The following is a 26,804-nucleotide window of genomic DNA, read 5'->3' on the forward strand; positions in this document are numbered from 1 at the left end:
TAGCATTTCAAAATAAACGTTTTCTAAAAGAGTGTTATAAATCTTGATCTAAGAAGACTCTTAAGGGAACAAACCTGTTGATGAGACAGTATGGACAGTGGGATCCCATTTTTGTTAAAATAATTATAATTTAGAAAACAGCCTGGATGTTATTTCCCCAAATGGTAACTGTAATGAGCTCTGAGCGGTGAGGCTAGAGGTGTTTTTTAATATATACATACATATATATATATATATATATATTTTTTTTTTGTGGTACGCGGGCCTCTCACTGTTGTGGCCTCTCCTGTTGCGGAGCACAGGCTCCGGACACTGCGCAGGCCCAGCGGCCATGGCTCACGGGCCCAGCCGCTCCGCAGCATGTGGGATCCTCCTGGACCGGGGCACGAACCTGCGTCCCCCACATCGGCAGGCGGACTCTCAACCACTGCGCCACCAGGGAAGCCTTATTTTTTTCTTTCTTAAATATTTTATTTAGAGGTGACTTTTTTTTTGGGCCGCACTGCATGGCTTACAGGATCTTAGTTCCCCAACTAGGGATTGAACCTGGGCCACGGTGCTGAGAGCTCCGAGCCCTAACCACTGGGAAGCCAGGGAATTCCCTAAAGGTGACTTTTACCTTCCTTTTACTTGTACGTATCTTATAATTTTCCCCCTGGGAACATGCATAAGTGGGAAGAAGAATGAATGATTTCTTCCACTCTGGGTGGCTGGCACTTCAGAGCTCTTCTTGACCAACCATCTCGGTCAGCAGTTGGGGACACTGAGGCCAGCAAGGGGCCCGAATTGATCTGGAAGCTGGTGTGGCTCCTGGATGCTCCTGGGGTGCTCCTGGGGTCCCCACTCATGGCCAAGAAGGCCCTTTGGAGGGCACCGGACATGTGGCCTGGGGCCTTGAGGTGGGCCAGGTCACAGAAAGGTTGGTTTCAGTTCTGCCACCTCTCCGAGGGGTCTGAATGCTCTCCAAGCTGGCCAAGCCCTTCTCTGCTCAAACCTGAGAGCAGGTGTCTTACCAATTTTCAGAGGGAAAAAAAAGTGTGGAATATTTTTTCTCAATTTTTTATCACACTCTGCAACCACAATTGTCCTCAGCATCTGCTCCCTGGGGTATAAGATTTACTGAGCCTCCTCCTTGCCATTTTACAGGTGAGGAAACTGAGGACAAGAGGAGAGGAATCACCTGTGAAGGTCACCAACTAGCAAGTTGGTTCAAGGATTCAGCTCAGTTCCAGCTCCTTTTGATTCCACATTTAGCCCCTCTGATCAAGCTGGGAATTCCTGGCTTTTTTTTTTTTTTTTTTTTTTGTAATATGGATTTTCTTAAATAACAGTTAATGTGAGTTCTTTCTAGATAGCAGCGCTGTGCGGAGACATTTACACGCATATATTTCGTTTGACCGTCACACTCACCCTGTGAGGAAGGCTCTGTTCCGGGCAGGACCCATTTCTCAGGGGAGGCAACAAAGGCCTAACAGGGGAAGTGGCTTAGTCATTCACAGAGGTCTGTAACACCAAGCCCCGGGCACCCCTGGACCTCGTCCCCACCTGCCCTGTGCCCTTGGACGTGCCTGGTCATCTGGTCAACTGGGCTCTGGCTTTGAGCCAGCCCTGCTGGCGATGAGGAGCCCTGTGAAATGCCAATCCTCCCCAGCCCCTGGGGCCACCCTCAGTTCTTTCCCCCCTGGTGAGGGGATCACACCGTGTGACAGGTCACCTCACCTCTCTAGGGTCCTGGCCTCTAGAGTGAGGGGGCCTGGATGGCCTTGCAGAGGCCATAGCTCCCAAACCCTGGCTTCTGGGGCTGCCCTTCCTGTGCTGCTGGGCAGAAGGCTCTGTCTGTCACGAGGTCTGGGGAGAAGTGGCCCGCCAGGCGTGCAGCCCCTGGGAACGCTGGCTGAGCTGCTGCAGGGCCTCGGACGGCCACCCCGAAGAGGGAGGGAGGCACTGTCTCGTGGTGCCCATTCTACAGAGGAGGAAACCGAGACTTGGTAGGGCTAAGCAACTTGTCTAGTGTCTGACAGAATCTAGACTCTTGTAGCCCAGTCCGGGGTTCCCATCTCCAGCTCTGGCTGGTCTCCGCCAGGGGCTGGCTTTGCAGCTTCCCAGCTGGCGGGCCTCGGCCTCGGCCAGTCTCCTCGCCCCCTTAAACCCTGTTTCCTCATCTGTAAAGCGGGTGGACACAGTCCTTCCCGCCTCAGAGGGCCAGAGGAGGTGAACGAGGGAGGGCTGGGCCCAGAGCACAGAGCAAGGTCTCCACACATGAGCGAGGTTAGGAAACTTTAACAGGCCGAGTCCTTAAATGCCCTTAACCGTATCTTCGACATCTATGAAATGCAGATAATAACGGTCTCAGATCCATAAAACGCAGACAACAATGGGCACAGGGCCCAGCAGGTAGTAAGCACTTTGATCAATGTTGCCATTATTATTATTAATTATTATTATCATCAAAATGGAGCTAATAGCCCTTCCTCACAGATCAGCCCGGAGAGTTAAATCAGAAGAAAACCAGTGTGTAAACGGGGCCTGGCACGCAGGAGGACCCTTGAGACGGCCTCTGCCACCTTCCACGCCGGCCGCCAGGTCTCCCCTAGAGACCTACCTCCAGAGCTTCCCACGCCCACACTGGGTGGGAGCTTCTGTGGCGCCTCCAGCTGGGCGGAAGCGGGGCTACGAGGCCTGTGGGGAGTGGGGGGCGGCCCTTGACCACCCCAGGCCTTCAGAACAAGGCTTATGAGGACAAGACTTTTCCCCTGGGGCCCCGCAAAGTGTGGGGTTACCATCATCACTAATGGCCTTGGATCCCTGGGGGCTATTTACACCCTTTGTACAAAGGAAGGGTTTAGAGAGGCAGGCCCCCTGTCCAAGGTCACCGTGTTCTCCTACCTGGAAGGAGGCAGCTTTAGCCGAGAGAGGACCCCCGCATGGGCCCGGCCGCTCCATGGGTGCTTCCCAGCAGAACTTCTCAGCCACTGGCCAGGAGGTAGCCAGGGACCTGGCACCTCTCATCCCTGGGCTTCCCGCTCCCTGACCGGCTGGGGCACGAAGTGACTCATAGGTGTGGGTACCCCTGCCAAGCCTGCCCTGGGCTGGGCCAGAGAGGGGAGGGGGAGGTTGGGGGGCTTCCCAAGACCTCGTAGCCTTCTCCCACCCTGATGTTGGGTGACGCGGGGGTGGGGAGTGTGCTGGGAGGCAGGTCTTCCCTGATAGGTCTCTGCTCTCATCCTGGGATCAGCCCAGGGATCTCTTGGCCTCCCTGGCTGTTTTCCGAGCGCAGGACTAGTCAGGATCTCCCTGTGAGTTAAATAACAACTGGTGAAGGTTAAAGGTGAGAAGGCAGAGCGGGGTGTGTAGGGAGGGGGCACTTGGGAGACTTCCGGATCTTGGGGCTGGGCTTCCTGCCCAGTGGGGCTGGCTTTATCTGGCCTCTCTTAACACAGCCTACCCCTCTCCTTACCTCTCCTTACTGTTACGGCCGTTTCCCTGGCCCTGCCAGGCTGGGATCCCTGGGGAGGGGGGATAGGACACGGGGTGCCCTTGACCTAAGGCGTCCAAGCCTGCCAGGGGGAGGGCTGTGTCACCAAATCATTTGATCAAAAAGATGCCAGGACACAGACCCAGTCCTCGGCCTGCAGGGTGACATCGAGGGCCTGTCCAGACAAGCTGGCAAAGGCCGTTCCCATTTCCACAGCCTTTCCAGCCATCCGCTTGACCGCTGGCTGACTCACTCCTGCATTTGGGAGACTCCCAGGTGCCAGGCTGCCTCCGGATGATGCCCCCACAAGGCCCTGCCCTCTGGGAGCATTTATTCCTGGCTCCACACCTCCCTCCACAGATGGGGATGACACCACATCACCCCAGGGTTCAGGGCTGAAGGGGTCAAACCCACACCTGCCCGGCTAGTCCCAGCCTCCTCTCTGGGGTGTTCTATGGGGAGATGGGGGTGGTGGGGAGAGCTCAGAGCCAGAAGCTCCAGGGTTTAGGGCCTGTTTTGGTTGTTTTAAAATACAGTTTAATTGCATGAGTAAAAATATTAATTCAGGAAATATAAGAAAACAACAGAGAAGCATAAAGGACAAACCACCCCAAATAACCACGGGTAACGTCTTAGTGTCATTGCTTCCATCACACTCCTGCAGAAGCAGGAGATATTTTGTAACCTGCTCTTTCCACCTGTTGTCTTTGTGTTGTTGCTGTGTTTTTAATATTTATTTTATTTATTTGGCTGTGCCAAGTCTTAGTTGTGGTATGCAGGATCTTTAGTTGCTGCGTGTGGGATCTAGTTCCCTGACTAGGGATCGAACCTGGATCCCCTGAATCAGGAGTGTGGAGTCTTAGCCACTGGACCACCAGGGAAGTCCCAATCCACGTGTTGTCTTTGGAACGTCTTTCTGTCATAGTGTATGTACTTCGTCCTTTCACGTGGCGGCCCAGCATCCCATCATAGGGCCGTGCTCTACCTGTGCCGCCCAGATCCTGGCCAGCAAGGCAGCATCGCCCGTCAGCTTGTTAGAGGTGCCCCGCCCAGACCTGTGAGTCAGGGATCGGACGTGCAGTGACTCTGCATGCTCTAACTTATTGAAGCTGATGGAGGTTTATGCTTTCCCACCTTTTCCACAAGCAAGGCTGCCCTGAACATCATGGACACACTGCGTGGAGGTAGCAGAGAACAGGGTTGGAGCGTGGCCTTTGAGGTTCTAGTCCTGGTGTGGCCACTGTACACTGGGCCACGTAGCTCTTCTGTGTACAGGACAAGAATCAACGCGTGCCCTCTCTAGTGGGTCATTCCATGACGTGCTGGCTCCCGTCTTAGAATATACAAGACCAGCTCCTTCCCTAATCCTCCTTTACAGTAGATTGTTGCTACTTCTTGTCTTTGGTCCCCTTCCTCCTGTTCTCCAGTGATCCTCCTCCTCCCGGCAAGGTTCCATCCAAAGCAATCCACCCAATGGCTCTTGCCAAGGTCATCACTGAGGTCAGTGTGGCTAAACGTGATGGTCAGTCTTCTCCCCCATCTTCTTGGCCCATCGAGAGCACTTGTCTTGGCGATCACTCCCATGTCTCAAAAACACCCTCTGTCTCTTAGCTTCTGAAACTCACTCTTCCTGTGGTCTCTCTCTCTCTCTCTCTTTTTTTTTTGGCCGTGCCGCGCAGCTTGCGGGATCCTAGTTCCCTGACCAGGGATCGAACCCGGGGCCCCGGTAGTGAAAGTGAGGAGTCCCAAACACTGGACCGCCAGGGAATTCCCTCAGTGGTCTCTTACTTCATCTGTTGTTGTCCTCAGCTCCCTGATGACATTGAACACTGGAGTGTCCCAGTGGACCACGTCTCCCTACTCCGCTCTTCCCATGTAATCTCATCCTGCGTTGGGACTTTAAAAACCACCAGGCTGGCAACTCCCAAAGGTGTGTTTAGACTCTGGGGGGCTCTGAACTATATATATAGTTCAGGTATATCCTGCCAACTCATCCTGGATGTCCATCTGTCAACCTCCAATTTACCATTGCAAAACCATGCTCCAGGGACTTCCCTGGTGGTCCAGTGGTTAAGACTCTGCCTTCCACTGCAGGGGGCACAGGTTCGATCCCTGGTCCCTGGTCGGGGAACTAAGATCCCACATGCATGTGGCGTGGCCAAAAGAAAAACAAAAACCGCCCGAAAACCACAATCCAGCCTGACCTGCTGCAGCCTTCTCTGTCTCAAGGATGGCAGCTCCGTCCTCCTTCCAGCCAAAGCCTAGGACTCTCAACTCCTCATTCATTCAAACTCACAGCCAATCTGAATGATTTGCCCTCACAATAACCTATACATCCAAGCACACCTCACTACCAGCTTCATGACCAGCTTGGTCCAAGCCACCATCATCTTCTGCCCAGATTATTACAATAGCCCTAACCAATCTCCCTGCTTCCATCTTTACCTCCTTCGTTTTTCTCAACATAGTCACTGTGAGTTTTTTATTGGTATTTTTTTATTTTTTTAATTTATTTTTTATTGAAGTATAGTTGAATCACAATGCTGTATTAATTACTGCTGTACAGCAAAGAGGCTCAGTTATACACACACACATATATATATATATGTATAGATATATATATATACACACACATTCTTTTTCATATTCTTTTCCATTATGGTTGATCACAGGGTATTGAATATAGTTCCCTGTGCTATACAGTAGGACCTTGTTGTCTATCCATTCTGTATATACCAGTTTGCATCTGCTAATCCCAAACTCCCAATCCAACCCTCTCCCACCCCCCGCCCCCTTGGCAACCACCAGTCTATTCTCTACATCCCTGATTCATTTTGTTTCATAGATAGGTTCATTTGTGTCTTCTTTTAGGTTCTACATGTAAGTGATAACATATGTACTTGTCTTTCTCTTCCTGACTTACTTCACATAGTATGATCATCTCTAGCTGCATCCATGTTGCTGCAGATGGCATTTTGGTTTTTTATGGCTGAGTGGTATTCCACTGTAGATACGTACGTCTTTATTCATTCATCTGTTGATGGACATTTAGATTGTTTCTGTGTCTTGGCTATTGTGAATAGTGCTGCTATAAACATAGGGGTGCATATATCTTTTTGAATTATAGTTTTGTCTGGATATATGCCCATGAGTGGGATTGCTGGATCATATGGTAATTCTATTTTTAGTTTTGAGGAATCTCCATACTGTTTTCCACCGTGAGTTTTTTAAAATCATCAGACTGTGTCCCCCACTGTACAGAGCTCTCTGAAGGCTTCCTAGGCTCAGGGCTAGAATAGATTCTCCTTCAGAGCCTCCAGAAGGAAACAACCCTGCCGATGACACCTACAGATTTCAGAAATTCACCTCCAGATCTGAGAAAATAAGTTAGTTTAAGCCACCACGTTTGGCAGCCCCAAGAAACACACTAGTCAAGAATTTTTTTCTGGGCTTCCCTGGTGGCGCAGTGGTTGAGAGTCCGCCTGCCGATGCAGGGGACACGGGTTCGTGCCCCGGTCCGGGAAGATCCCACATGCCGCAGAGTGGCTGGGCCCGTGAGCCATGGCTGCTGAGCCTGCACGTCCAGAGCCTGTGCTCCGCAATGGCAGAGGCCACAGCAGTGAGAGGCCCGCATACCGCAAAAAAAACAAACAATTTTTTTCTTACTTTCACTGGTCTTTTGTGAAGCTGTGATCTAAGTTAATACCTACAAGCAAAGGACAGTTGCGGTAAAGGGTTTTGCCAACGTTCCTCCCCAGGTCCCTCTACGAGGACTCCCACCCAACAGAACATAGAACTTGCCTCATACGTGGCTGTCCCCGACCTCAGACTCCCGGGAAATGTATCGCCCAGAATGTGCTGCTCCTCCAAGGGTCCCAGCTCTGAGCCCTCATGATAATCTTCCGCTAACTATTCTCTGTCCTCCTGCCCACTTGCCACCCTAATCCAGACTACTGCCACCTCCCCCAGCCCCTGGAGATCCTTCAGCTTCTCTGGTCATTTCCTCTCTTGCACCCTCTATTCAGCAGCCCGAGAAGTTTTGCAAGTTTCAGATTTAACTATTGTCATTCCACTGATTAGGAGCCTCCGCAGCCTCCCGTGCTCATGAGTCAAGTCTGAACACGTGTCAGCCACAGCAGACTGTGCCTCCACCCCACGCCACCCCCACCCCGGTCACCGCTGCAGATGTAGCTCACAGCAGGCTGTCTCCAGTTCCCTCATCAGCAGACTGAGCCCGATTTCTCATGTCTCCCCTGCTTCCTCAGACACTGAGGTACCACATCATGGTACCTGCCCGGTGGGGAGCATGATGGCAAATGTTCTGGAAGGTACTCAAGAGAAAAACAGAAAAGACAAAGTCCTCTGAAGGTATGTCATGGGACATGAACTGGGTCAAAGAAAAGAACCAAGACTTGACAGATCAAATCTCAAAGGTCAGCTTACAGGGTTAAGAGCTGGGGGTCTGAACATAACACAGAGCACACAGTCATTTACTGAAAAAGAGTCAACTTTAATTGTTACTGACCGAACTGCATCCAGGAATGTCTCTGAACAATTGAACAAACACGATAAAATTGTCCTATTGAAGAAACCAAGAGTTTCTGCCAGCCCCAGAGCTTCTGAGGGTTAGGCCAAGAGCAGCCCATTCCCAAGGCTGGTTCTGTCCCCTACGCCAGCTTCTCATCCCATGAGGAGGGCTGGGGATGGGTGAGGGACCTGTCCCCTCCTCCCAGCATGCTGGGATCTCTTAGAAAGTCACCAGTGGGGTGCACCTTTCCTCCCATCTCATTCCTGTCCTAAGGTAAATGGAGACCCTCTGGGCATCACCCCAAAAGCCAGGGAACGAAGTGAGGCAGCCCAAGTGCCTTCCTGGACTCTCAGCCAAAGCTTTTTTCCAGTCTGCTCGGTTGGTTCCTGATGCCCAGGGTGGGGATTAAATAAAATATACACTAGAGAAAAAACTCAAATGCCCCCACATCTCCACAACACAAGTCACAGAGCAGACGAAAAAATAAAACAACGGCCCTAATGAGAAGCAACAGCAGCTGGCCCTCAGAAGACACGTTCAAACTCCGTCTGGTTGGTGGTGGCGGGGTTGCGGCTCTGGTTGGTGGACTGCTGGGTGATCTGGCTGCCCTTCCGGCGTGGCGGTGCTAGGTACTCAAACATGGACGTCAGGTGGGTGGATAGCATGCCCTTGAGGTCCGAGGGCATGGGGTCGGACCAGAAGAAGTCGTGGTTCAGGGCGTCATCACTGTCGATGCGCTGGGCGGGATCCAGCACCAGCAACTTGTCGATGAGGTCCAGCGCGTAGGGGTCACGCACATAGGCCTTCAGCCTGTCCTTCACCTTCCGCTTCTGGCCCTTGACCAGGTCCAGTTTCTCAAACAGCTCGTACTTGTCCACATTTGGCCACACCTGGGGTGGGAGGCGTGGAAAAGAGGATGTAGTCAGTTCAGGGGGTACGTGGCTGGTCCACTGGTCAAGCACTTGAAGGGACTAAACATTCTCCGTTCAGAAGCTCCCAGACCGCCCCTGGAAGGCAAACTTGACTCCTCCAAGGTGAAAGCAGCAGGAGCCACATATGTGGCAAACACCAAGTACCAGGTCCTTTGACACAAATTGTCTGGCATATGTGCACCAAGCCTGATAGAACCACAGCTGTCTCACAGCAGAGCAGATCAGCGCTGAAGTAAGGGGCTCAGACACCCTCCCCAAAGCCACAGAACTAAAGGGATGCAGCCGAGACTTGAACAGTCTGTGTGGCTCTAAACAGCAGACCCCAACCATCCACCAGCAACCTCTCCAGAATGGAGCTTTTCCTCTATTCAGCACCCACCCCTCCCCGGCCAGGAAGACTTCTCTGCAGCCCGTGGGGCCCAGGGGCCCAGGCAGCCCGACTCCATACCTCAGGAGTGATGGAGCCACAGAGCTGGCTGATGAGGGCAAGCTGGTGCTGCTCTGTGTTGCCCTGCATGATAGGGCTGCGGGTCCACATCTCTGCCATGATGCACCCAGCACCCCACAGGTCAATGGGGGGGCCGTAGTCCCGCTCCCCTGAGAAGAAGAGCACACCAGGAGGGCCCCTTGAGCCCGACAGCCTCCTGAGAGGCAATGCCCCCGGGCCGGGGGCTCAAGAAGCCCTGGCAGTGGGGGGCTGAGGCCGGGTAAGTGCCCAGCCCCTGCTTCCCTCTGCCAGCTCGGGAGAGTCCTCACCGAGCAACAGCTCCGGGGGCCGGTACCAGAGCGTCACCACACGGTTGGTGTAGCGGTTGGGCTGGCTGTTCTTGGCCAGGCTGAAGGCCCGGGCCAGCCCAAAGTCTGCCAGCTTCAGAACTCCATCACGGGTGATGAGCACATTAGCCGCCTTCATATCCCTGTGCAGGATCTGCAGGAAGCACAAAGGTGAGGGTTCCCTAGGGTCCTTTAGCCACACCCACCCCACAGTGAGAGCAAAGGCCAGCCCAAGCCTTGGTCTCTCCTCCCCTACTCTGGCCCCCACCTTGTTCCTGTGGATGTAGTAGAGACCATTGAGCAACATCTGCATGACCCTCTTGATCTCAGACAGGGTGAACTTGACCAACACGTTGCTCAGCAGCCCGGCAAGGTCATGCTCGCAGAAGTCAAACACAAGGTATATACTGCCTTTGCAGCGGTTATAGGGGGAAGCTGAGACCGGAAGAATGAGGGGGAGAGAGAGGGACAAGAAAAAAATGAAAAATCTCATATGCAACTCACTTTCCCACAAGCAGCTCCTACCCTCTCCAACCTATGGACCCCTGGATATCCAGGTGCGAATTCCTTCACAGGTAAAATATTTTCTGAGCGCCTCCTCTGGGCTGGGTACTGTGGCAGGCCCCGAGGAGGCACCTGCTCTGAAGAAAGGGCCACAGAAAGCAGTCACACTTGGTATGTCTGGGTTAAGAAGAGGCAATGTAAGTGTGTCCAGTTCCAACTTTTGCAAACAAAACCTTAAGCAATAAGCCTCATTTCCTCCATCTGAAAATGCGGATGAGATCCGAACAACTTACCTTTGGTTCGACAGATCTCAATCAAGTTGACCACATTCTCGTGTTTTAGAAGCTGGAGGATCTTGATTTCCCGCAAGGCTGTAATGGGGAACTGGGTGGGAAAAAGACAGGAGAAGGTCAAAAGTGGGTGAGTGCACCACAGACCAAGGAACTGGCCAGGGAGTCCACAGGAAGGGTCAAAGGTTGGGAGACAGAGTAAGAGCGTAGGCTCTGAAATTAGCTGTCTCAAATGCCATATTTGTAAGATGGGTGTAATAGTATGTACCCCTCAAGGAGCTGGTTTCAGACAACGAATTGAAATAGCGATACTTCACACAAGTGCTCTATTACTAGTTATTAAATACTCCACAGTTTCTTCAACCTTATAAGTTTTAGTTCTATGCCTGTGTTTACCTGTGAGATGGTTAACAAATACAAAAATAAAGAAGCAAGTCTCTTGAAAGCTGGACTAGAGCTAAGATGGGGCGGGGGGTGGAAGGCACTGTTGTTTTTCAAGTGAATACCAGTCACCCTTTTAAAGTCATTGCATATAACTTATTATTTTACATTCAACAAAATTAAACCCTAAAGTAAAAGTGCTCAAAGCCTTCCTAACTTCAGGAACCAAGGTGCACTCCGTGCAAGCGTGGGCTCCCCCTCCTGCCACCAACCATCTTCACCTAAGAATGAACTATGAAGCGGCTTCAAAACATTTGAATTAAAAGATTTAACTTGGAAGTCAAATTCCCTGGAATATGGAAATTTCCAAACACGTAAACTGAATCTATACGTGAGAGCCCCAGAAGCAGCAGGGTGGGAACCCAACCTCACGCCCAAGGGAGCTGGCCGACCTGCCCACCCCACCCGTACTCACCCCCTCCTTCTCATTCTCCATCAGTACCTTCTTCAGAGCCACTTTTTGGCCGGTCTTGCGATGCTTTGCCTTAAACACCTCCCTGCAGGCCGAGAGGGGGACCCAAGAGGACTCTTCAGGCCATTTCCGCAGGGCCCGCCCCTCCCCCACCAGAGGAGAACAGGAAAGGGAATCCGGGCGGGGCTGGGCCGGGTACCCAGGGCACTCGGCTACCCCACCACGCGGTGTCTTCGGTCCCTCTCCGAGCCTCTACCTCCTTCCCTCTGCCCCTTCTCCTCACCCGGGAGTCTCGCAGAAAGATCCCGTTCCACTCACATGCTCCTCTCTGCAACCCCTCCCTGCCCCCCATCAAGGGCCTCAAGCTCCTCCCCGCCAGCCGGCTCTGTCAGGCCCGGGCGGGCTGCGGCGCGGCCTAGCGAGACCAGGGAACAAGTCTGTGCCTAAATGGCTTCCCGACCAACTGGGCCCGGGCCTGGGCGTCCCAACGTCGGCCCGGAGGGGTGCAGGCTCAGGGCTCCCGGTCCCCGGGGGCCAAGCCTTACCCGAAGGTGCCTTGGCCGATTTTAGCGAGCTTCTCATATTTGGACACCTCATCACAAAAGGGGCATTCCACCGAGTCGTACTGCTTTGCCATGGCCGCCTCCAGTGCGCCGCCGCCACCTCCAGCCGCCGCCGCCGTCGCTGCTCCCGCTCCGGGTCCCGCCGCCGTGCTCCAGGCCCCTCCGCGGCCGCGCCACTTCCGCCTCCACGGCCACTTCCGGCCTCGCGGCGCCGACCCCACCTCTTCCGTCCGCCGCCCGCCGCCAGGCCCCCTGGGACTTGTAGTTCCCGAGAGGCCAGGAGGAGCCGGAGCTGCAGAGGCGCCTCCGCCACCGCCGCTGCCCCCGCCTCCGCCGCCGCCACTGCTGGCGGCGGCCCCGATCGGGGGCGCGGGGAGCCGGGGCGCCGGGGCTGGGGCTCGGGGTGGTGCGTCCCGCTGCATCGGCTCGGGCCGCCGCCGCTGCCGAAGCCGCTGCCGCTCTGGCGCCCGATCCGGGGCCAGCCGCAGTGCCCTGCTCCTCCTCCTCCGACGGCACCGCCTCCGCCAGGCTGCGCTGGGCGCGGGGCGGGGGGGCGGCCCCCGAGCCGCGGCCTGGGGGCTCCCTGGCCGGGCCCGGGCCCGGGGCGGCCGGGCGTGGGGGCCGGACGGGAAGAGCCGATGAGGAGGCGGCCCGAGAGCCCGGGAGGGGGCGCGTTATAAAGGGGGAGGTGCCCCAGCCTCGCCCTCCCCTCCCCCTCCTCCCGCCCCCTCACTCCTCCCTCCCACCCTTCGCGGCCGCACCTGCCGCCGCCACCGCCCGCCGCCGCTGCCGCCGCCGCCCGCCGCCGCCGCCCGCCGCTGCCGCCGCCGCCCGCCGCCCGCCGCCGCCCGCCGCCGCCGCCCGCCGCCGCCCGCTCCCTGTCCGCCCGCCGCCCTCGGCGCGTCACCGCCCGCGGCCCCTCCTCCGCCTTCGGAGGTGGGGCCCCGCGCTCTACACCTGGCTGCGGGGCGACTCGCCGCGTGCCTCAGTTTACCTACACATGCTAGCTCCCGCGGGGAGCCCCTTCCTCCCCAGCTAGGGGTGCACCCCCTCACCGGCGAAGGCGGGAGGTGCCGAGGGAGCGGCCTCCGGCCTGGGGAGGAGAGAACGGCCGCCACCGCCGCCTCCCCGGGCCCCTGCCACCCGCCGTTGATATGGCAACTGACAGCCGCCAGGGGGCGCGGCGACATTGGAGGCGGCGAGCGAGCAAAGCCCAGGCCTTCCAGCCCTGGACCCCCTGTTCTCCGAGAGGCAGGGATGAAACCCACAGGACCCCCGTCCCCGCTGAGCTGCGCCCGAGCTGGTCGCGCCCGGGGTCAGTAGTCACAAAAGTAGCTAGCATTTACTCTGCACCCTTGTGTGCTCAGGAAGTGCTGGGCGTTCCTGCTGAATCCTGAATCAACAGCCCCATAGTCAGGATCGCTAACCAATTTTACAGAAGAGCACATTGAGGCTCAGAGAGGTGAGGTCATTTGCTCAAGGTCACACAGTGACAAAGCTGGGACTCGAACCTTGTCTGTCTGAGTCTGAAGAGGATTCTCTTGACACAGGCTATTTACAGTCTGTCCAGGAGGACAGCAGTCGTGCTGTTTGAGGCCTGTTGTCCTTATGTGCCAGGCACCAAGCCCACCATTCACCCATCTCCTTCTCTGGTCCTGTGCCCCCTTTCCCTACCCTGGCCCTTCCCCAGCATCTTTCTGATACCTTTCTGGCTCCAGGAGCCTCCTCTTTCTTCCTCCAGCCCTCCTCAAAAACCAGCCCCCAACAAGGCTGTCTTTCCACCTCTTCTGCACCTCTTCAATCTGCGCCTCCTCTCCAGTCCTCTGCCAATGGATCCTGAGTCCTGTCCTCCCCAGGCTGCCCTCTCCATCTGTCCCCCTCGGAGCACGCGCCAGATCATTCTGAAGTGGAGTCTGTATGTATTTCCCTCCACTGTCTTCAGGAAAAACCAAATTTTGACATTTGAGGCTCTTTCCACCTTCCCTCGTAAGTTGTGACCACACTGTTTCCTACCCCCTGAGTCTCCCTGCCTTCAGGGCTGTGCTCTCTGATTGCACCCCAGTACCTTTCCCCGGTTGCTCTCCACCTCTTAGCTCACATGGCTTGGCCTTGAAGCTTCCTTGTAGGAGCAGTCAGGAATGGGTCTGGTGATCCTGGTGTCCCAAGAGACCCTGTTCTGCCATGGGGGACCCTGTTCTGCCATGGGGGACCCTGCCAGGGAAGGTCTTGAGGGTCAGGTGAGGAGCAGAAAGCACTCTCCTGAAGGCAGTGTAGACCAACAGGGGTTTGAGGCATGTCAGAGTGTGATCTGGGGTCAGCTTCTTGGGCACACTATTAGAAGCAGAGTGGCCATTGTACATTGGGGGTGGGGAGGGCAAGGAGGGAGAAAATAATAATTGTAGTAAGTACAATTTATCAAGGGAAAATAAATGGTCCAAGCTGTACGCTTCGCACTTTATGGGAATTATCTCAATTCTCACTCAGCAATATTATACTATTATTACCTCTATTGTACTCAGGAGGACTGAAATTCGGAAGTGCCATCATTGGTCAGGGTCAAATGGCTGGCCAGTTGCCATACTGGTATTTGAACCAGGTCAGTCTGGTGCCAACCCCAAGCAATTACCCGTGTCAGGACCCCACCCATCTGGGCTGTGGGTGGAGTTAGGGCACAGTCATGTCACAGCACCACTGGCTGGGTGCCTTGGATGCCGGTGGGAGGTGTGGGAGGGGATAGTAACATTGGAGGGGGGTAGGTCTGCCGTGGGCTTGTGTGGCTTCCACCATCAGACTCTCAGGCTGGGGCCCCTACTTGTTTCTCATGAGCCCTCCCTAAGTCACATCCTGTGGGCAGAGGCCTCAGCAAAAGTTCCGGTGGTGTCATCTCCTCCACCCCACCATCCCTGGCCTGAACCCTGACATCGCCAGTCACTTCCCCTCAGGGCCTCAGGCCCTCAGCCCTTCCCTGGGGAGGAAGGCAGGAAGGAGCAGTCAGAAGCCCTTCAGAAGGCTGCCCAGGTGAAAGTGAGAAGAAATTAGGTCCTAGCCAGAGACAAGTTCTCACTGACTTTGACTTCTGATTTGCTGGTTTGAGGGAAATGTTTCCTGTTTCCATGGATCAGCTAAGCTGGCAAAACAGGGCATGTGGCCAATACTCAGGAATGTTTGCCGATCAACTGACCAGGCTCTGAGAGAGCCTCTGGTCCTGCTGCCATTTAGCATTTAGGGAAACTGAGTCACAGAGTAGGAAAGGGAGCCACTGGCCAGCTGTTTGACCCTGGCCTGGACCCTCTGTTTTCCTCCCCCGAGTAGGAACAGGGTACGGGGCATATTGAGAGAAGAAGAAAGGCTCGTGGGGTGGGGTGCTCTTGGCTGCCGGTCTGTCTGGGGAGACACGGAGTCACTGGATAGGGGGATACAAAGAGTGGCTGTGTGATGCCCACAGCCCTGCAATCCCATGGACATTCTGCCCACACTGGCTGGGTACTGACTGTGCTCGGCCCTGTGTTGTTATGTGTCAGACCCCTAGAACTTTATAGCACCCCTCTTAGGAAGTTGCTATTACGGGGCCAAAGTTACAGAAGAAGAAACAGGTTCAGAGTGGTGAAGTGGCCTGCCCAAGGCCATGCAGCGAGGGAGCTATGGAGCTGGGATTCAAAGCCAGGTCTCTTTGTCCCCCAATATAAGACAACTGAGTCAAGCTGGGGAAAGGTATCTACTGAGTGCTACAGTATAGCAGGCCTGAGGCCAATATGGATGCATGAGGCCAGTTCTCTCAACGGAGCATGAGGTCTGTTTGGAACATGCATATAAAGACAAAAATGAATGTAATACAGATGATAACTCTCAGTATAAACGTGTTATTTCGTTGCCACAGGATATTGTGAGGGATGTTGTATTTGTCCAATTTTACTGATGAGAAAAATGAAGCTCAGAGAGTTGATGTGACTTGCCCGAGGTGGGGTGTGAACTCAGGTTAGCCTGGGTCCAACACCTTTGACTATGACATTGAAAGTCTCTAATCCCTGATAGTACCTGGTCAGATTGCAGACGACTGTGTCATAGACTTGTGGGGAGGAGGGTAAGGAGGGAGGGGACAGAAATCAGAGCAGGGTTCCTGGGGCACTATGGCTCAATCAGACCTCAGGGACTCAGTGGAGGCAAAAGGTAGAGCCAGTGGAGGGACAAGTGGCATTCCGAGTGCCCGTCCGGCCCAAGCAAAGGCCTGGAGGTGGGAAAGCACTTGTGTGTTCAGTGCTGCAGAGTGGGGCTGGGCTGGCCTCCAGCACTGTCTGAGGAGGGCCTGGGGGACAGCCACCCGCCAGCAGGTCCCCAGCCACACTCCCAACGGCCACTCGAGGCAGCACAAAGAGGGCTCTGAGCTCAGCGGAGCCGCCACACTGAGCCACCACACTGAGCCCCATTCATCCTCTCAGGGATGCAGCAACTGCCCTGGCACCTGGGTCAACAGCAGGGCTAGCCTGGCGCTGACAAGGCCCCTCCACCATGGCAACAGAGCCGCGTCGTGGCTGGGACTCCCAGGTTTCACACCACATGCCTGCCCTGGGGTTTTCCTGGCCTGTGCCAGTCTGCCCCTGGCCTGAACCACCCCCATCCCTCAGCAACAACCACCAGGGTTTGCTGAGGCCACAGTGTACTGGCCTGGGTCATCATTTGCTCCTTTCGTCTTCCCAACAACTCCAGGAAGTGGGGGCTACTGTGACCCCATTTCACAGATGAGGAAACTGAGACTCAGAGAGGTAAAGTCTCTTATGGAGGATCACACAGCAAGTCGGGAGTGGGCCTGGCCAGGAAGCCAGCACTGGCTGATGCCACAGCCTCAGCAGTTAGCCCAAATCACTGTGACTGCCTCTTGGAAGAGAAGCTGGGGGACCCACACTCCACCTCCCACCAGGAAGACCCCCAGCTACCACCAGGCCACAGGCCCCTCTCCCTTTTCTGACAACAACCCAGAGATGGGAAGGGACACTGGCCTGGGAGTTAGAACACCTGGGTATCTGTCTGTCTAGTCTCTGCTCCTCTTTAGCCTCAGTTCCCTCATCTGTGAAACGGGACAGTACCAGGGTCATCTCACAGGGCTGTGACGATCTGTAGGGCCTTCCAGCTCCATGCCTGGCTCATGGTTAGTGCTCAGAAGAGGGAGCTGGAGTTGTACCCTCCCTTATCCTCCTAAAGCCATGGTCCAGAAATCCCATCCTTTCATTTGAACTTTGAACACCTGTCCCATCCAGGCCTGTTTGCTGCCTCTGTCTCACAGGCTGTGTCCCTTTTCCCTCCAGGGCCTCAGGTTCCCCCTCATCCCATCGAAAAGGTTCAGCAGACCCTTCCCCTGCCAAGGTCTATCATCCAGCTGCCAGAGGGTGGCGGGAGCTATGAGTGTGGAAGTTAGGACCTCAGGCTCCACAGCTGGACAGGCAGATCCCAATTCCAGGTAACTTGACTTTGGGTGGGGGGCGGGGCTCAGTTTCCACATGAGTAGAATGAGGACAAGAGAAACAACATTTGCCTCTTAGGGCAGAACTGAGCCCTGTGGCTGCACATACTAAGTGACCAGAAAATGTTAGTCGTTAGTAGTCATTATTTTTATGGAGGATGAAGGATGGGCCCCATCTGACCTTGAACTTCCCCTATCACAGCCTCAGTTGCCAGCCCTGGGTCCGGGATAATAATGTCCAATCATGCTGGAGCCTCTGGGGGTTGACTGCATACCTTGCATTTGTGCCTATTCTAGAGATTAGGTGACTGAGGCTTCAGAGGCAGAAGTAACTTGTCAGCAGCACTCAGAGCCAGGATTTGAAGCTCCTGGTCTTTCAGCTGCACCGCCCCCAGCAGCTGCTGAAAGCTTCCACAGGTGTCAGGGACAACCTGTGTAGGAGAGGTTTCATTTCCTCATCTCTGTCCTGTCCATGTGAGCGCACACGCGCGCGCGCACACACACACACACACACACACACACACACACACAGGGGTTGTAGGGTGGAAAAACACCAGGCTGTGGGTTAAGGGGCCTGAAAGGGCAAGTTGTAACCCAGTCTGTGCCACCAACCCGCTGTATGACCTGGGGCAATCCTTCTGCCTGTCTGTGCCTCGGTTTTCCTATCTTTGTACAATGGGGTGGTGGACTAAATTATCGCCATGTCCCTGCTAGCTTGAAAAGGAGTGTAGTGGGCACTGATTCTGTGCCAGGCTTTGCACCAAGCACTGGACTCTGTGAGGTGGGCATTGCAAATACCTCCTACTCACAGAGAGGAAACTGAGGCTCCGGGAGGTGAGTTCCCTAGCCCAGGATCACACAGTGACAAAGTGGCCAGCCAAGACTTGAATTTGGGTCTGGGTGGTCCCAGAGCCCACAGGCCAAACCATGGCACTCTCCTATCCACCGCTGCCAGTGCATCCCCCAGCACTGAGGCTTAGAATAAACCCCCCTGCCCTCAGGTCTGACTCCCTGCACCCTCCCAGCCTGCTGGCCAGACCCCCTGATAGCTGTTGGCAGGTCCCCAGAGGCCCCCAGCCCAGTGGGCTCTGTTCCCAGAGTCTGTGGTTTATTTCCCAGACCTTCCAGATCTCACGCGCTTGCGGTCTGTCCCCTGCCTCCCCGAGGCCGAGGCCAAGGAGGAGGCCCACAGGGGCCGGGACTGGGGGAGGCCCCTGCCTCCGCCCCCTGCAGAGAGGATGGGGAGGGTGGGGCTGTGGGAGTTTCACTGGTTTAAAAATACACAGAGGAAGCGAGTGAGAGGGCGCGAGAAAGGGGAAGGGGAGGTGAGGGAGGCATCTCAACGTTGATGTCCAGAGCTTCGAGTGGCCACTTGCCTTCCAGCCAGGGGCTTTGCACGACTTGCCAAGATGACGGAGGGGACCAAGAAGGCCAGCAAAAAGTTCAGTGAGTGCAGGGTGCCGTTTGCACTGTCCTTCATCCCTCTGTCTGTCCGTCCATCTCAGCCTCTCTGTATTTGCTTCTTCATCACTCTACCTCGTTTCTGTTTTTCTTTCTGTCCATCTCTGTCTCTCTCCAGAGGCCTCTGCTTCTGAGTTTCCAGTCGCCATCTCTCCATCACTGGCCCGGTATCTCTCTCTCTCCAGCTGGTTAGGCTCTCCATCTCTGTTCTTCTCCTGTCTGTCTCTGCCCGTCTCTACTTCTCTGTCTCTCCCCACCCCAACTCTCAGTCTCTCCATTCGTCTGCATGTCCTCTGGCTCCCTTTGACCTCATGGCTGGGCCAGGGAAGACCTCCACGCAGTCCACCCCCTGCCTCTGGGCCTGGTTCACATGGGGTCTCAGGCTGGGAGTTGCTGTGGCTGAGGCGGGGGGAGGGGTGTGGGCCATGAGATCCTGTCCCATGTCCCCATCAGCAGTGACGCTGGGACCCAGAGCAACTCAGTGAGGGGCCACACCCACCCATCACTTCTCCCCCAGGTTGGTGATCCCTTCCTGGTGCCAGCAAACTTCGGTTTCCCCTGATTCTTCTGATCTGACAGCACAGGAGGAGGGTGGACAGGGCAAGCATTATGACTGTATCCCACAGATGGAAAGACTGAGACCAAGACACTTGCCTGAGGTTATAGGGGGCTACAGAGCAGGGCTCAATCTCAAGTTCCTGGACTCTGGGCTTCAGTTTCCCTCCCTGCCCCACTACTGTTTCCTCCAGACCCCCAGTCCCCAGGGGACAAAACAAGTGGTGCTGAGAAAGAAGGCAGTCGTTGGCACAATTTCTGCCCCATGGCATAGCTTTCTAAGAGCAGAGCCTCAGCATCTTCTGACAGCATTTGTCAGGAGGCAGAGAATAAGACCAAGTGAGGGGACGGGCAGGACTGGGAGGAAAGCCCCAGAACACTGACCCCAGCAATCCAGAGCCCTGGGCCCTTGGCCAGGCTCAGCCTTGCTTTGTGACCCTGGGCAAATTCCTTCCCCTCTCTGGGCCTCGGTTTTCTGTCTGGTCAGATGGGGGCATCCCACCGATATATTCCATCATGGTTGTGAGGACCTGAGGAGGCATAGGATGCCGAGGAAGTGGAAAATGCCAGGGTTTTTCCTTTTTGCTTATCTGGAGGCTGTAGTGAAGTCAGTCAGATGGTGGTGGCTGTGACGAGGGGCAGTCTCACAGCTGGGGATGGGGAGGAGGGAACTCACATGCACCCCCGCGGAAACGAGGAGATGGTATCACCCGAGCACTGCTGCCTGAGTCCCAACACCAGGCTCAGCTGACAGGAAGGACAGAACCGCAGGGAGTGGGACCCTCAGGCTCCCGACAACCCCCTTCTCATTTCACCCTCACCTCAGGGGCACAGAGCCTCATTCAAATGCCCCCTCCCCACCCCAACACACACGTCTCACACACACACACACACACACACACACATACACGCGTCGCCTCCCGCTGTGTGACCTCAGGCAGGTCATGTCACAGCTCTGAACCTCCATTTCCTCATCTGAAAAACTGGGGATTAAACTTGTGTCCTGGAGTTGTGTTGAGAATTCAGTGAAGTAATTAATGCACGCAGCATGTTTGACAAATGCAGAGGCATTTATTGTGATCATCATCATCTTCATTACTTCTTTTTTTTTTTTTTTTTTCTTGCGTTACGCGGGCCTCTCACTGTTGTGGCCTCTCCCGTTGTGGAGCACAGGCTCCGGACGCGCAGGCCCAGCGGCCGTGGCTCACGGGCCCAGCCGCTCCGCGGCATGTGGGATCTTCCCGGACTGGGGCACGAACCCATGTCCTCTGCATCGGCAGGCGGACTCTCAACCACTGCGCCACCAGGGAAGCCCTTCATTACTTCTTATGGAGGTTATTCTGTGTCTCAGGTACCATGTTAAGCATGTTATTTACATGCTGAGTTCATGCTTTTCTTCAGTTCTCCCATTGCCCATAGGAAATGGGTACTATAATCTCTATTTTACTGATGTGGAGAATGGGGCTCAGAGAGGTCAAGTGACTTGCCTAAGGTCACACAGCTAGGATGTGGAATTCAAGGGATTCAAGCCCAGGGCTCTGCGATTCCAGAGCTGCCATATTATACCATAAGTTAGAGTGGGGTGTCAGTGAAACTCCTAACCCTCCTTGGACGGTCAATGAGTGGAACTGCATGAATATTTTATTGTTATTATTATTAGTGCTGGCAATATCATTAACTTCTTTCCCTCCCCTTCCCCATGCCAGAGTTCTTCAAGTTCAAGGGCTTTGGGAGTCTCTCCAACCTTCCTCGGTCCTTCACTCTGAGACGATCTTTGGCCTCCACCAGCATCCGGCCCCATCTGGAGGCTGACACCTTTGACGCCACACAGGATGACTTGGTGACAGTCCCCAAGAGCCCCCTGGCCTATGCCCGCTCCAGCGACATGTACAGCCACATGGGCACCATGCCTCGCCCCAGCATCAAGAAGGTTCGGGACCAACAGGCCATCCAGGAGGCCCAGGAGGTTGGCCCTGAGCCCCATGTGGTGCCCCGAGGGCTGCCTGACCCCTCAGGCTTGGAGGCAGCCAAGAAGATGGTGGTGGGGACCGATGCCCCCGTGGAGGACACCCCAGCAGTCGGACCCAACACTTCAGCAGGGGAAGTGGGCCCCATGAGAAAACCTGAGGACCCCAGAGCAGACACAGAAGAGGAGCGAGACCCCAGGAACGTGCTCTCAGAAAGGTAGGTGCCCATCAGGGGAGGGTGAGGGCAGGACCTGCGGGGATGGTGTCTCCAGCCTCCTACCAGTAGATCCTGGAGAGGACCCCCCAACACACACATCTGAGTAGAAACAAAACAAAACAAAACACACACACACAAACATACCTACACATTAACCAAGTGCTTACTATAGACCAGCCACTGTTCTTAGCCCTTCACTTGTAATTAATTCTCAGGAAAAAAACAAAAACAAACAGGGAAAAAAACAAACCCAGGGAGAAGATACTGTTATTTCCATATGACAGAAGAGGAAACTGAGATTCAGAGAGGGAATGTCATCTGCCCCAGTCAGGGTGCACATCTAGCAAATGACAAACTTAGGACTTGAACTAAGACCCGCCCCCGCCCCCCGCGCCCACCCCGACTCCAGAGCCCTAGGCAGCCTCCAGCATGGGCCCTCAGCTACTGGGTGGATCCAAGCCCAATCACTGGATCCCTGCCCTGGGGCCCACACCCGAATCGCCACCTTTAATTCTGCTGGACAACTTTGCTCCCCTTGATCTAGAAGACCATTTGTTAACTAACTTGGTTACAGGGTGTGTTGAGTTGATGCAAAAATACAAATAGTGGGGCTTCCCTGGTGGTGCAGTGGTTGAGAGTCCACCTGCCGATGCAGGGGACACAGGTTCGTGCCCCGGTCCGGGAAGATCCCACATGCCGCGGAGCGGCTGGGCCCGTGAGCCATGGCCGCTGAGCCTGCACATCTGGAGCCTGTGCTCCGCAGCGGGAGAGGCCACAACAGTGAGAGGCCCGCGTACCGCAAAGAAAAAGAAAAAAAAATACAAATAGTGATGATATGACCATAGCTTTCATTTAGTCTGTACCCATTTTACTGGGTGTCAAAACAAATGTTACTCACTGAACACTCTGAAAAAGATTGTACTATTACCACCACCACCCCCGCCCCCCGCCAATCTTACAGATGGGGAAACTGAGACTCAGCCAAGGTTGCAGAGCTGGGATTTGAGCAGGAATCTGCCTGTCTCCAGTGGCTGCACACTCATCCACCACATTGTATCCACCATCTTCTAAGCCCTCCAGCCATGTACTTCATGCACTTGGGAGACCCCCTCAGCCCCCACCAAAGGAGTCCCTGGCTTTTCTTTTCTTTTTTTCCAGTTTATTTCTTTTTTTTAAATTTATTTTTTTATACAGCAGGTTCTTAGTTATCTATTTTATACATATTAGTGTATATATGTTAATCCCAATCTCCCAATTCATCCCACCACCACCCCTGCACCCCCAGTCCCTTGCTTTTCAACACTCAGAGCCTTTGTCTAAACCATACTGGTCAGATGTACCTATTGAAATAAAGAGGGGGGAAAAATCTGAACAAAAGTAACTCTAGGGTTAGTTCTGGAACCTCTCTTGAGTGACTCTGCCCTGAGACACCAAGCACAGCTTCTGTGTGCTGGGGTAATTGGTCCTTCAGTGGGGAGCAGGACCTTGTAAAGCTGCAGAGTGAATCCGGTCCAGACGCTGCCTCTTACTGACGGCATGACCTTGGACAAGTCTGTTCCCTTCTCTGAGCCTCACTCTTCTCTTCTGATAAATGGGCACAACGATAGCACCTACTTTGTAGGGTTGTGGTGAGAATTCAAGAGTAACATACTTGTAAAATCTTAGCACAGTGCCTGACACACCACAAGCAACTCGGTAAATGGGAGTGCTTACGTTTATGATGAATAAAACAAATGCTTTTCCACCATCTCTGGCTGCTCCAGGCTGCCTTCTCTTGCCATCCCCTCTTAAATTCGGCCTCATTCGGGTGTGGAGCAAGGATTGTATGCAGGATAGCGGGCCTCGTAGCTCCGGGGGCGTTCTGAGCTAACCGAAGTCTGAGAAGCGCGCTGAGGGTTTGCTGAAGCGGGGTGGGGCGTGGCGTGGCGTGGAGAATGGGCGTGTGCAGGGGGCGTGGCCTTCCCATGCGGCGCAGGGACTGTTGGGGAAGCTGGCCTCGGAGTGGGGCGGGGCGAGGCGGAGGGGGTGTGCTCGGGGGCGTGGCCTTTCCGCTCCGACCTGACAGATGGGGGAGAGGGCGGAGCGAGACAGCAGGCGGAGGGCGTGTCCGAGGCGGGGCGCGTCCTTCCCGGAGGGAGGAGTAGGCGGTGGAGCGCGCCCAGGGAGGGCAGTGGGGCGTGTCCGAGGCGTGGCCTACAGGCCAGGCTCCTCCCCAGGAGTCCTGCTCTAAGCTCCGCAGCTCCGTATCCTGAGAAAGGCGGGAGCCGTCGAGCAGAGGAGGTCCCAGGGCTGCAGGCCGCGACGACAGGGAACTATGACTGCGGTGGGCCGAAGGTGCCCCGCACTGGGACCCAGAGGGTGAGTGACCGAGCTGGGACCGAGGAGGGCCGCCGCCAGGAACGGGAGTTGTCTGAGGCGGAAATCCGTGCCCCTGGGGCAGCTGACAAACCTGGGTGTGAGTTTAGCATCAGGGACTTTTAAACTTTCTTTTGGTGTAACTCTATCCCCAGCCTCTCCCGGCACAGGTTGGGCATCTTCTGGTCACAACAGTACCAGAAGAGAGGCACTATTACTATCTCCAGTTTTCAGATGAGGAAAGAGAGGTTTACTTGCCCAATTTGACACAACTAGTGAAAGTCAGAGCTAGGGTTTAACTCCACCTTCCTGGACCAGGCCCTCAACGACTAGGCAACCCATTCCCCTCCAACAGGTCTTGAGACCCCTTGAGAATGCCAAGTCTAGGACCCAGCCTTCCTCCCCTGTGGGCAGAGATGGTCCTGGCAGTGCCTCTGGCATCAGGCCTGGCTTAGAGCTAACAGAGGAAATAGGGAGACTTCCCTTCCCCCCCTAATCATCTGGAGTGTCCAGGGGTCCTGAGGGGGGTGGGGTTAGCAGATCAGATTGAGCCCTTTCCTGGTGCCCTGGGACCCAGTGTCCCACCTGCTCTCCAGGCCAAGTAGGAGTCCAGGAATTGTTGAACATTTTTTCTAGGAGCCTGTGAAGCCCAGATCTGTGCTGGAGTCAGGCGACCTGCTTTGCCTGTATGATCTCAGGCTTGTCCTGCCCTACTCTGGGCCTCAATCTCCCCAGCAGCCAAGATGGGCCTGGGATGGTCTCTGAGGATCCATCCAGCTTGGGAACAAGGGCATTTGAGAACTGCCACTGAGTAAGACTGGGAGACTCATTCCTGAGTGTCCCAAGGGGATCATCCCAGTGGCTGTTCAGGGAGCAGCGTAAGCTGGGGAAGACGTGTCCCTCCCCTACCCCCTGGGAAGCAGGTTGCACCTGGAGCAAAAGGAAGGAAGGGGAAGAGGTGAGGCTGCAGGAGTTTCCTGGTGCCCTGTTCCCTGCTGAGATCATGGGGGATGCAGAGGAAGGAGGGAGGAGGGGCCAATAGAAGGGGAATGAAGGGCCTTTAGCTCCCAAAAAGGAGAGCACCAGCCCAGTCTCCCGCCATCCCCCGGCACCCTCAGCCTTCTGCAGGGAAATAGTGGGCCCAGAGAGCCCTGACACTCTACCTTCAGTCCATGTTATAGAGGAGGAAGCAGAGTCTCAGAGAGGGAAGGGAGGTCCCCCAACACCCCACACCCACCTACACACATACACACACACACACACACACACACACACACACACACACAGGAATTGTCAGGCCAGGGTCCCCCCAGAGGACAACTGGCCATCCCTGCCTGGAACACTCAATGGGTGCCATCTACCACATTTTACCAGCGAGGAGACTGAGGTTCAGAGAGAGAAAGGGACTTTCCTGGGGTCACAGAGAGATTAAGTGTCAGAGCCTAGATTTGATTCCTTCCTGACCAACTCCCAAGCCCAAACACTTAACCACTAGGCCACATTTCACCTCCTGCAAGTAAAAATCTCAGAGCTGTCTCTACCATTACTTCAAATGACTTCCCATACCCCCCTGAAAAGGCGGTAATAGGAGCCCATTTTACAGATGAAGACGTCGAGGTTTTGTGAGGTTAACAACTTGCTCGAGATGACACAGTTGAGTTGGAATTTCATTCATTTTAATAGTTACTGAGATGCAACAATCCCTAGACATTCTTCTAGGTTCTAGGGAGACAGCAGTGAGCACAGCAGACAAAACCCTGCTCTCAAGGAGCCCCCATTCCAGTATGGGGGAGACAGATGATAAACAAGATAATGAGTTACCCGGTCAGCCAGAAGAGAAAGGCACTACGGAGAAAGATTCAGATCAAGTAGGGGAATTGGTCTTGGAGGGTAGTGGCTGGTGGTGGCAATTTAGGAAGGTTAGCCAAGAAAAAAGTCTCAGTGAGAAACTGATGTTTGAGCAAAGGAGATGAGGGAACAGACCCTCTTTTTTTTTTTTTTTAGTTGAAATATAGTTGATATGCAATATTATATTAGTTTCCGGTGTACTGGGAACAAACCATCTTGATATCTGGGGAAGGGTATACTAGGCCGAAGGAATAGCAGGTACGAAGGCCCTGAGGTGGGAGCATCCTTGGCACGTTTGAGGAGCAGCAGAGAGCAAGATGGGGGCTGGGGAGAGGAGTGGTGGAAATGAGGCCAGAAAGGAAATGGGTTCAGATAAGTAAGGCCTGGAAGGCCCGGCAAGGACCTGGCTTTGACTCTGAGCGAGTTGCAGCCGTTGCTGGCCTCAAGCAGAGGAAGGCCCCACTCTGACTTATGTTTTACGAGGACTTCTTTAAGGAGGATTTGACCGCAGTCCTACTCATTCTAAAGTGTCTCACCTGAACACCCTTTCCTGCCTCCCAGAGACCCAGGCCCCTCCACTCCACTTCCAGGGCTATTCAGAAGGAAACTGAGACGTGGAGAAGGAAGCACCCCGGCCGGGGGCACCCTGTGTTGCCCGTGCCCCAGCCCTGGTGCCAGGCATTGAGAACAGGCCAAGACCCCCGTCCCCACCCCCCCCACCATTTCCTTTCGGAATGTTGATCCTGGTCCAAGAATTCCCAACACTCCCCAGAGTCCCACGACCCTCTCGGCCCTGCAAAGTGACGTCAGCTGCTGGGCATCTGGTAGTGATTACCCACCGGGGGAGGGGGCTGTGGTGGGCTCAGCCCATTCAGCCTCCTCAGGCTCTGGGCGGCTGGTCCTTGTCTTCCAAAGGGGCCCAGCTGCTCCTGGCTCTCATTTCCTGTGGAGACTTTCTCACAGCCCTTGAGACCCCCAGACGCCTGAGGCTGTGGGAACTGCGCTGGCTCGGGAAGGATGGACGGTC

At 54.9% G+C, this 26,804-nt stretch overlaps 2 protein-coding genes across 4 annotated transcripts in view; one reads left to right on the top strand and one right to left on the bottom strand.

The window, feature by feature from the left end:
• Positions 1-7,964: 7,964 nt before the first annotated feature.
• On the bottom strand, positions 7,965-11,993 carry CDK9 (cyclin dependent kinase 9; the record flags this gene model as incomplete). The annotated part of the gene is made up of 7 exons (XM_079706824.1): positions 7,965-8,893; positions 9,384-9,532; positions 9,692-9,863; positions 9,978-10,144; positions 10,507-10,597; positions 11,360-11,441; positions 11,902-11,993. 7 exons carry the CDS (start codon positions 11,991-11,993, stop codon positions 8,528-8,530), a joined length of 1,119 nt encoding a protein of 372 aa, XP_079562950.1. The 3' UTR covers positions 7,965-8,527.
• A 6,790-nt stretch (positions 11,994-18,783) lies between these two features.
• SH2D3C (SH2 domain containing 3C) overlaps positions 18,784-26,804 on the top strand; it is a gene marked incomplete at its 5' end in the record, with an annotated part of 31,235 nt that continues 23,214 nt past the window's right edge. For 2 of the 3 annotated variants that reach the window (XM_079706795.1, XM_079706796.1), the window contains one exon: positions 23,889-23,932. In XM_079706795.1, coding sequence (XP_079562921.1) covers positions 23,889-23,932 — 44 coding nt within the window. Of the gene's footprint in view, positions 18,821-21,096; positions 21,575-23,888; positions 23,933-26,804 lie in introns of those variants that run through there. The other variant, XM_079706791.1, reaches the window with a different exon arrangement.

The sequence above is a fragment of the Hyperoodon ampullatus genome (genome assembly GCF_949752795.1).
Source record: "Hyperoodon ampullatus genome assembly, chromosome: 6".
Taxonomy (NCBI): Eukaryota; Metazoa; Chordata; class Mammalia; order Artiodactyla; family Ziphiidae; genus Hyperoodon; species Hyperoodon ampullatus.